The sequence below is a fragment of the Sceloporus occidentalis genome, unplaced genomic scaffold (assembly GCF_023333645.1).
Source record: "Sceloporus occidentalis isolate IW3139 unplaced genomic scaffold, rSceOcc1.0.p SCAF_3, whole genome shotgun sequence".
Lineage (NCBI taxonomy): Eukaryota > Metazoa > Chordata > Lepidosauria > Squamata > Phrynosomatidae > Sceloporus > Sceloporus occidentalis.
This window is the reverse complement of record NW_028316983.1, coordinates 200,585,276-200,595,213: the sequence shown is the minus strand read 5'-3', so window position 1 is coordinate 200,595,213 and position 9,938 is coordinate 200,585,276. Positions and strand designations below refer to the sequence as shown.

The 9,938-nt window shown below is 39.2% G+C and overlaps 1 protein-coding gene across 1 annotated transcript; it reads left to right on the top strand.

Moving 5' to 3' along the window:
- The first annotated feature begins 1,305 nt into the window (after positions 1 to 1,305).
- Positions 1,306 to 8,106, top strand: LOC149317348 (epidermal retinol dehydrogenase 2-like). Its single transcript, XM_089518369.1, has 6 exons — positions 1,306 to 1,650; positions 3,885 to 4,016; positions 4,462 to 4,561; positions 4,795 to 4,939; positions 7,051 to 7,173; positions 7,844 to 8,106. Exons 1-6 carry the CDS (start codon positions 1,306 to 1,308, stop codon positions 7,893 to 7,895), a joined length of 897 nt encoding a protein of 298 aa, XP_089374495.1. The 3' UTR covers positions 7,896 to 8,106.
- Positions 8,107 to 9,938: the final 1,832 nt, after the last annotated feature.

Below are 9,938 nucleotides of genomic sequence, written 5' to 3'. Positions count from 1 at the left end.
GATATTTATATCCCATTCCATACCCTCAGGGGTGTTTGGTGTGCTATTCAATGTGACAAAGATCTTAATGACTTTCCCAGTGAGTTGACAAAAGGGATCCAGAATGGCTGATGGCTTTAGCTCCAGAGTGACAGAACATTGATTAGACTTGTTGGGACAAACTGTGGATGGTCAAGCAGGAGCGGTGAACAGGAACACATCATAAAGTGAAGGCTATGGTTTCTGATTGCTTTGTTGTGAGACTTTTTTGGGGGGTCACCATTGCAAGAGGAAATGCAAATAGCCTGAGTGTGTGTGACATGCTCAGCAAACCCATTTCCTTGTATCTAGGTCTCACACATATCCCCAGAACAGTGTGACTATTTACACATATAACTTCCTAGTGTCTGAAGGTCATTTTGACTTCTCAGGACATACCCAACACTAGATATTAGTTACGAAACCCCATATTCAGCAGGAGGGGTTTCTGCCTGTCACTCTTACACTCTTCGTTCAAGAGGGGAGATCAAACATAGCATTTAATGCCCTAATTTTGACATACAATAGAAAATAAAACTGTGGGCCTGAGCAGACTGGCATGAAAGAGCATCCCAAGTCCACTCCAGCCACAAGTGGGTCAGGCCCACAATGACAGCATGGCCCACTCCCGAAGCAGGCCATGGCCAAGGACCCAACCAGCACTGCCAGAAGCCAGATTTTTACTCTGGTCCAAAGGACTGGAGAATGGCTTCAGCACAGCTTTGTGACATTTTGGAGGTGTGCATCATTTGAAAGCCATGCCTCCAAAGCATCCAGAAGCCACTTCATTTGGCCCATCTGTTCTGTGCTGTGTGTTCTTTCCAGCATCAGGTTCTTTTACAGGTCCTAAGTGGAGGAGTTTTGTAAGGCAAACTCAGAAGGTCATCAAGGATGTAGTTAAAAAAGAAACCTCAAGCAACCATGTTAGTCATACACATGACTAATATTAAAACTTCAAAAATAATAACACATTAAAGACTAATGCATGTTATTTAAATGGGCAATTATATTCAATTATAACCTGAATCAACTTGTTTTTGTTTGCACGGAAAAGAATTCCAATTGAAAAGGATAGGAGAGAGAGAATGTGCAGACTGCATTAACCTAAAAAAAGTTCATACCAATGACCTTGGAGGATTAGACGCAACTATTCTCATTACAAGACTGAGACAGAGGGAGCTGGCTGAAACATTCTCAAAAGGAAATTTTCAAACCTTTTGGGAGAAATTAACTACAGCTCACACTAATATTAGTAGAATATTTTCTACATTTTAACATTAGGAAAAAATGCTTTTGAAAAGAACCAAGTCTGTAATAAGAAGCATCTTGGACACCTTTGAATTTATCATTTTGTTTATCTATTACTGTTTTGAGGCTTTTGTTTTGATGTTTTTTTGTGTTAAAAAAAATGTTGCTGGGAAAATAGTGCTTGTTACAGGATCTGCCAATGGAATTGGGAAAGAGATTGCTTTAAATTTTGCCCGTCTTCACACAATTCTGGTTCTTTGGGACATCGATGAAGAAGGTAACAACAAAACAGCAGAGCTTGTCAAAGCCAATGGAGCTTTAGCCGTTTATACCTACAAATGTGATTTGCGCATAAAAGAAGAAATATATGCAGTGGCAGATCAGGTAAACAACTGGTGTTGGGTTTTTATATTTTGGAAATGCCATATATATTTGCAGTTACTTAACCAGAAATATATTTGGAAAATTGAATTGTGAAAATTATGTGATTGTTGCATGGGTAAATGTAAAAAAAAAAAGGCACAACCAGTTTACAATCAGGCAAGACAGAATGTTTAAATCTGAGAAATTTTAAGGAGGAGCCGTAAGGATTGGACTTAAGGGGTAGGGAGGAATTTATTGACTTGTCATTTTGAAATGAATATCTTTCAAGTCACTGTGGGAACTAGAACACACAACACAGATATTCTTCAATATTTGTAATTTATAAAATTACAAATAATGCTTCTGAACACTTATACATTGGAGAAAAGCATGCACAGAAATATTTCCATTGATGAAAAAAGTGCAAAAAAAACCTTGTCAAATCACTGGCAATAAGTAATTACCTTGAGCAAGCATGCAAGCAAAACTGCAGGGAAAAAATACAAGCCAAAGTACTTCCAAATATTTGAACACAAAGTGATGCAGAAATAGGAGGGGAAATACAAACTGAAAGAAACAAAAATTATCATCTTTCTTCATCCCCAGTTGGAAACAGAGTTGCACAGAGCACAAGTGCAAAAGGTGGACCAAAAATAATCAGTTAATCTTCTCTTCACTGCACCTCCCATCCTCCAAAATCTGCTCTGGGATTCAGGGGCCATGGAGGTGACCCATCCTCTTTCTTGTAGTTGAGATCCACTAATGGATTTTAGTTGCCTTCACAAAGGGGAGACCATTTGGAAGTAATTTTTATTGGTTTCCATATAACAGAAGCTTGGGTCTAATTTGTAGGCAACTAAAGGTGGTGGATATGGGTTTCCAGTCCCCAGTATCTCAAAACAAAATGAATATTTTTGAGGAAAAACTGCAGATGGAGAAATTTTATACATGGATTTCTCCTCCATGACACCCTAATTTTTGGGCTTGTATTCCACCAAGACACAACAGTCTGAGGTGACAGAACATGGTAGCACAGGAAGATGCATAGGTCAGATCTTGACCCACTACAGTAAAGTCTGACTGGATGTGACTCTTCCAGATGTGAATCTTTCCATCTAGGCCTAGATCCACAGATTAACAACGGTCTTTTATCCAAGTGTTAAGAAGACTAAACTATGCTTAACTTCTGAAATCAGACAGAGTCCAGTACATTCAGGATAGTACAGGGGAGAATAAGTAGTTGAGGGGAGGATCTTCCTCCTCCCTCACACCTTTTTATACTACCTCTTCTACCTTTGTTTTTTCTCATTGGGAAAGAAAAAAACGGGATATAAATCAAAGAAAAAAATAAGTATAATGAAATAAAGCTGAATTTGGGGATCCTGTATTCCTTCACATTAACAGCTTGTTCCACCTTAGTGTGTCTTCATAATGCCATCGATCTGTTTTGTTATTTGAAGTGCTTGGAAAAGTTACTTTCCAAGCCCCTCAGTCAACATGCTCAGTTTCAATTCTGTGTAGAGAGTTGTTGGGGGGGGGGGGGGGGTTTGTAGTCCAAGATTTTCCAAGATCTCATTTAGCTGCATGTTCATTTCCAATGCAAGAAGAAACTGAAGTTATAAATGCCAACATAGCAAGCATGGCAACTGAGAATTTTTCTGGGAGGTTTTTTTCAATTGCAAATACTTTTTTCCCATTACCAGAATCAGAAAAATGTGTGGTGTCTACTACATCCATGTGTTCATGTGTTTGGGGTCTCCTCTAATAATAATAATAATAATAATAATAATAATAATAATAATAATATGTTTTATTTATAAACCGCTATTCCAAATAGATCATAGCGGTGTACAAGAAAATTATAAAACAGTACAAGAAAAATCTACAATTAAGATACACTGTATCTTCAGGCTAGCCCCTGATGACGCTGGGCCAGCCTGTTCTCTCCCTCAACGGCCGAAAGATGACAGTTACGGAGGGAGGGCACTCTGTCTTCAGGCCAGCCTCTGATGACGCTGGGCCAGCCATTTTTATAGAAAAATGAACAACTTTTAGTCTTGCTTCAATGGGATAACAGTTGCAGCAAGAATATCAAACAAAAAAGTGAATGGAGTAGATCTTGATTTATGAGACAGAAATTATCTTGTGTGTATACTAATAGAACAAGGGATCTGTGAGAACACAATTTAGACTGCATTAATAAATAAGAATGTGCAATAGACATGATGTCTTAAAATGTTTTCCCCCACTCATAGGTTAAAAAAGAAGTAGGAAATGTAAATATTCTAATCAATAATGCAGGCATATTGAATAGGAAGAATTTCATTGATCTTCGTGATTCTGATATAGAAGAAACAATAGAAGTCAACATTAAAGCACATTTCTGGGTAATTATTTTCTTTTTGTGATAACTATGAAGCTACTGAATTTTCTTAGTAAAATGTTTAATTAATTAAAAACTGAAAAGGTTTGGATTTGGCTTCATTTGAGAAATCAAGAAATGGGTTATAATTATTTCCTTATTTTTTCCTCCAGCAGTTCTCTCCTTTCTTCTTTCCCTCCTAAATATTTTAATAAATACTAGATATTTACTTCAATGTATTAATACTGATATCCCTTTTCTTCAAAGTACTTAAATGTTTCAGTCTAGATATTCAAAGGGTTAATTGATATAAAGCTCCTAAATAAGACTACTTCCCATTACACTTACTATAACGGCATATACTAATGTACTTTAATTGTCATGTTTTTATCTTTTACTGCAATGAAGCAAATATGGGTGTTACATGAAGCATGCCTAATATTAATGATGATTTACCAATTGTATTATAGACCTGCAAAGCTTTTCTGCCAACCATGATTACCCGCAATGAGGGACATTTGGTTAGTATTGCAAGTCTAGCATCGCTATTTGGTGGCAAGAAGATCACAGGTCAGTAAACATGTTCATTTATCATATGAGCATAGACTCAAGGATAGTTGCATCAGATCCAATGTGCAAAACAAATCACCTTAATTTGTGAAACCCAATTATTATGTCCATTTAGAGAAAACACTTAATCTACAGAAGCTTGTTATGTCAACCCATATGTAAAATCTATTGCCTCTTTGGATCTGCTCTTCTCGGGACAAACATGACACCCTTGTTCTTTCTCATTTGTTTAGACTATGCCGCAAGTAAATTCGCAGCATTTGGCTTTTTGGAATCAGTTGCTTTTGAAATGAGGGCTGCAGGAAAGAAAGGCATTAAAACCACCATTGTCTGTCCTGGTTATGTGAATACAAGGTTAATTGCTGGTTTAAAAACAGCGTAAGTGGCTTTTCATTAAAAAAATAATAATTAACAGAAGTTTGTGGTTCAATAAAAATGGAGCAGGTGGGAGCTGCCCGCTAGCATGGGAAGTTCCTAGTGTTAAGGAAAATGCAACATGGGCTATACAGTGATAGAAATAAAACATGTATGTGAGAGTCACTATGACTAAGCAAAAGCAATTAAGAAGCCACACAGGTGTAAAAGCTAATGTAATTTAGCAGTCCTAATTGCCAAGGACAGAAATGTAGAATGTACAATTGAAAACACCTGAGAATCATTACGTGTACAAGGTGAAATGATGAAATTCTTAAGTATGGGATGAACTATGAGAACCAATCAAAATGGATGTACACGCCCACTGGGTGGAAACTGGCTAAGTGGGTGGTGTTTTACAATGGCTATAATAATTGCTATGATTCCCAATGTATTTTGTGGGTAGTTGTGGAGTTTTGTGAGTAGTTTGGAGATTGTAGAGATTGTGACTTGTGAGGGCATTAGTATTTGTATATAGTAGAATAAAGTAGATCTTTTATATAAGACTACTGAGTTGTCTGGTGTCTTGAGTGAAGATACAAGAGCCAGCTGGATCCTGGAGAAGTGTGAAGACTTCTGTGGAAGCAAGAGTGAGAAGGCTTGGAGAGTTTGTCAGGGTCTTCAGCCTATTCTCTGAAACTCTGCTGCTTTAGAGCAAAGCTTTAACCACTGGCCAAAACTGGTCAGCGCCGGTGCATAACAAGGTGGTGAGTTAGAGCCAGAGGTGAAGAGCTACAACTCCCATCATCCCTGACACCTAGTACAGTCACAAACATAAGGTTTTTTGAAAACAACAACAACAACAACAGTAGGCACATGAAACTAGGAGCTGTTTGTCAGAAGTGTCAACAATCCTATAATCCTTGAATGTAACTAAACAAATCTGGGCGAAATGGCAAAACATAATGGCAAATGGAAACTTTAAATGGTCTCCTATAGAAAGTCTGAATACAAACAATAACGATGACCTAGGGAGAACACTAAAGAAAATAAAAAAATGAAGGTATTAGAGTTATAGGTGATATGCTTGATGAAGAGGGCAAACCATGTGGGATGGAGAGACTCACCAACTTAACTGGAAAGAAGTATTGGGTCCATGCAGCTGGAATTAATAAACTGTTCAAGGATACAGTTAAAAATATGAAGGGAAATAATGTAACATCATTGGAAAGGATCATCAAAAAGATTATAAATGAAGGCTAAGGTATTATTGGATTTATATAGAGAGTAATATTAGAGCATTAAAATCGTAGAAAGGAGTTTGGGAAAGAGATCCAAATTTAACAAGTGAAAATATACAATTGTGGATACAAGAGGTTAAGAGAAACAAGCACACTAGAATAAAAGAGCAACAGATGAAATTAATAGGGCGATGGTACAGGACCCCTTCTCAATTAGCACTTTTCAATAAAAATCTATCAGTTAAATGTTGGCAATGCGGTGGGTCCAAAGGTTTTACATGCATATGTGGTGGGATTGTCCATGTGTTCAGAAGTTTTGGGGTGAAATGATAAAAGAGATTAATAAAATTATAGGCAAGGATGTTCATTTGAACAAAGAGAATTGTATAACTTTAAATTTGAAGAATAAGGGACTGAAGAACAATGAAGAGAAAGCAATAAAGAATATATTAAAAGCAACACAGGCTGTGATAGCATCAGGATGGAAAGAAAGTAAAAATTGGAACTTCACCAAGGTAGATAAATATTTGGCAGATTACCTGTTGTTTGATATTATTAGAGATAGAAGATTAAAATATACTGGAGAAAGGAAAGTAGAAGCTTGTAATTTGGGTTGGGAAATCCTGCTTGAGAAAGTTAAAGGGAATACAGAGTACAATGAAATCAATAATGTAATTAAATCCCACATATTGAATGTTAGGTATTAACTGTAAAAAGTGTATTGATTCTAAACTCTATCAAGCCACACATGAGGGGGAGGGGGGAATAGGATATGGGGCATATGCAACATTGTATATATGTTAAAATTATTTAATAAAGACTTATTAAAACAAAACAATCCTATAATCCAGGGTCTTTTTACTTTTATGGAATCAACTTTTTGTTTCCCTTTAGGAGGCCAATTCTCCTTCCTATCATGGATGTAGGCTACGTGGCCAGGAAAATTGTGGATGCTGTTCTGAAAGAGAAACTTTATGTAGTCTTGCCATGTTATCTAAGACTTATTGTCCTTAAAATGTAAGAAAATTACTCTTCTCCCATTCAATTGTCAACTTTAAAAAAATGAAAATTATTGAAAGACATAGAATTTGAATTAGGGTGTTGCTTTTAAAAATTGCTTAATTTCTGAGATTGGATTCATAAACACCAGTGGTGAGAGATAGGCTCCCCATATCTGGACTAAACAAGTTTAGTATTAAACATGTTTCCATCAGCATTGTTTGTGTACTATCTTAATTCGTAACTTTTCCCACCACTTACTTTGTCACAAGTTTGGCAGTATGCCGTAGATCCGATGCAGTTTGGGGAAATTTGGGGGCTACATGCCCTGCATCCTCCCCATGGTCCCTTAAGGATTCCTGAGGTACAGACAAAAAGGTCAAGCCAAATTTTGGGCTGATAGTCTACTTCACTCCCATACCCTTCAACATTTCACATTACGAAGGCTTGTCATGAAAGACATACTATATAGTGAAGACTACAACAAAAAGCTACATAAATCATGAGAAATCCAGCTAGGCAACTGCCTCTTGCTGCAGAAAATATAAATCTATGACTTCTAAAATGCAAAAAGTACTTCCTTAGTTGCCCCAGACTGGGGATGGGGCTAAGAATGTGGGGAGGCCAGTTCTAAGAACAAACATATGTTCCCAGGCTAACCAGAAATGCTGTATTGTTTTCTCCACAGCTTTTTCCCTAAAAAAGCGGTTTTACTTATTGCAGAGTATCTCGGACTGTAACGGAGATCAGTTCAGAAGTCAGCTTAGAAGAAGAAAGAAAAAGGCCAACTAACAGATGCTGTGCGGTATACTCAACAAAATTCTTCTTCTTGACCATCGGTGTACTTTATTTTCGGTGATCTGTTTCATGTATTTTTGAGCACCAGACTTTCTAGGTCTTTCATTAACATATATATACACATAGGATTCAACTAGTCAATATACCTATTAAAGCAAGTAAAACACAGTACTGATTATATCTGTCTTTATTTCCTTGTAATGTTACAGCAATATCATGGAGTTTCTCACAGCTTCTGAATAGGAATAACTTTGTACACACTTCTCCCTGACTCATTTATTCATGGTTTGGGACAGTATGTAAGATATTCTTCCTCACCCATGGCTGCAAACTGTACTCTGGCTCAGATTTTCCTCCTCCCCAGCTCAGGCAGGCTTTTAACAGTTTTAATGTTGTTGTTGTTGCTGCTGTTGCTGCTGCTGTTGTTACTGTTGTTTTAAAAAAGTGTACGTCTCAGATCCCATATCACAGACATAGTGGCAAATGTATAATTATCTTTTTCCTTAGCTGCAGAATGTTATGAAGGTCCAGAATGCTGCTGATCAGGACACAACAGAATGATGTTTCCAACCCCATTCCACCAGTGGCCATTATAATTATTTTAATTCAATCTATATAAATATATACCAAACTCCTTCTGGAAACTTAGGCGGGTTACAGACCGCCCGTTTGGGGCAGGCTGCACCCGCCCCTTTCCCCGGTGTATCGGGGCCTCAGCTGCCAGACCGGCAGCCTCCAAGGCCCCGATCCGCCGCTTTCCAGGCTGCGGGGAAGCGGCAAAAAGCCCCTTCCCCGCAGCCTGGAAAGGGGTGGCCTTGGGGCTTCAAGCCCCAAGGACACCCCACGGTGGTGGGGAGGAGGAGAAAGGGGCCACTTGGCCCCTTTCTCCCTTGCTTCACTGGGCGCAGCCGTCTGAAGGCTGCGCCCAGCGACGCAAAGCAGCGACGCAAACCAGGAAGGAGCTCCGAAACGGAGCTCCTTCCTGGTCCGCGCAAAGGGCGCACTAAGCGCCTGGCGCGGACCGACGACGTCATGTCTGCACCGCCCCATATAGAGGCGGCGCGGTCGTGACATCGTCATGGCGGCCCCCATGTGGAAGTGGAGCCGCCATTTTGTACGGACTCAGTCCGTACTAGAGTTAGGGGGGTGCAGAAGCACCGCACCTTCCTAACCCTAGTACGGACTGACTCCGTACTTTCATGGCAGTTTGTAACCCGCCTTAGATCTTTGTAAGTGGTCTTACATCTGTGGGAATTAGAACTGGACAGCTCTGTAAAATTCACATCCAGTAAAGGGCTGCTGTTACATTATTACATAGGGGAAACAAAAAACTAAGCAATGATCATAGAAACTGGTGCAGAACAGGTCCAATGTGCATCATTCGCATTGTGGTTTGGTCCTACTGTGTAATGGGACACTGGCTGAGGAGTGCAGATGTGCATCAGGACGCTTTTGTTGGTGTCCCATTATGCATCTTCACAATTCACTAATGGCTTCTTAGCACCTCTGATGCATAGCTAAGGATACATAAAGTTATGTAATGTATACACTGATAGAAGCTTCTGGTCATGGTTAATAGTTTAATTATATGATCATTATATTGTAATCTTTTAATTAATTACATTAGGCCCTCTGTATCCGCGGACTTGCCATCTGTGGATTCCAGCATCCACAGACAGCAAACCCATGAGGGGGCAACAGAGGAGGAGGAGCAGGAGGAGGAAGGAAGAGGCAGCGGCAGAGGGGAAGAGGACAGGAGGAAGAGGAGGACCAAGGAAAGAGGGGCAGCAGTGGAGATGCTGACTTAGGAGAGGAGGAGAAAAAGGATGGAGGCAGGTGAGGCCTTGGACAGAGGAAGGCAATGGCAACTCCCCCCTAAACAAACTTTGCCAAGAAAACCCTTCCATGGGTTCACTGCCTTAGGGTTGCTGTAAGTCAGGAAGTACTTGAAGGCACTCAGCAACAACAACAGCAAGAACAAAGGG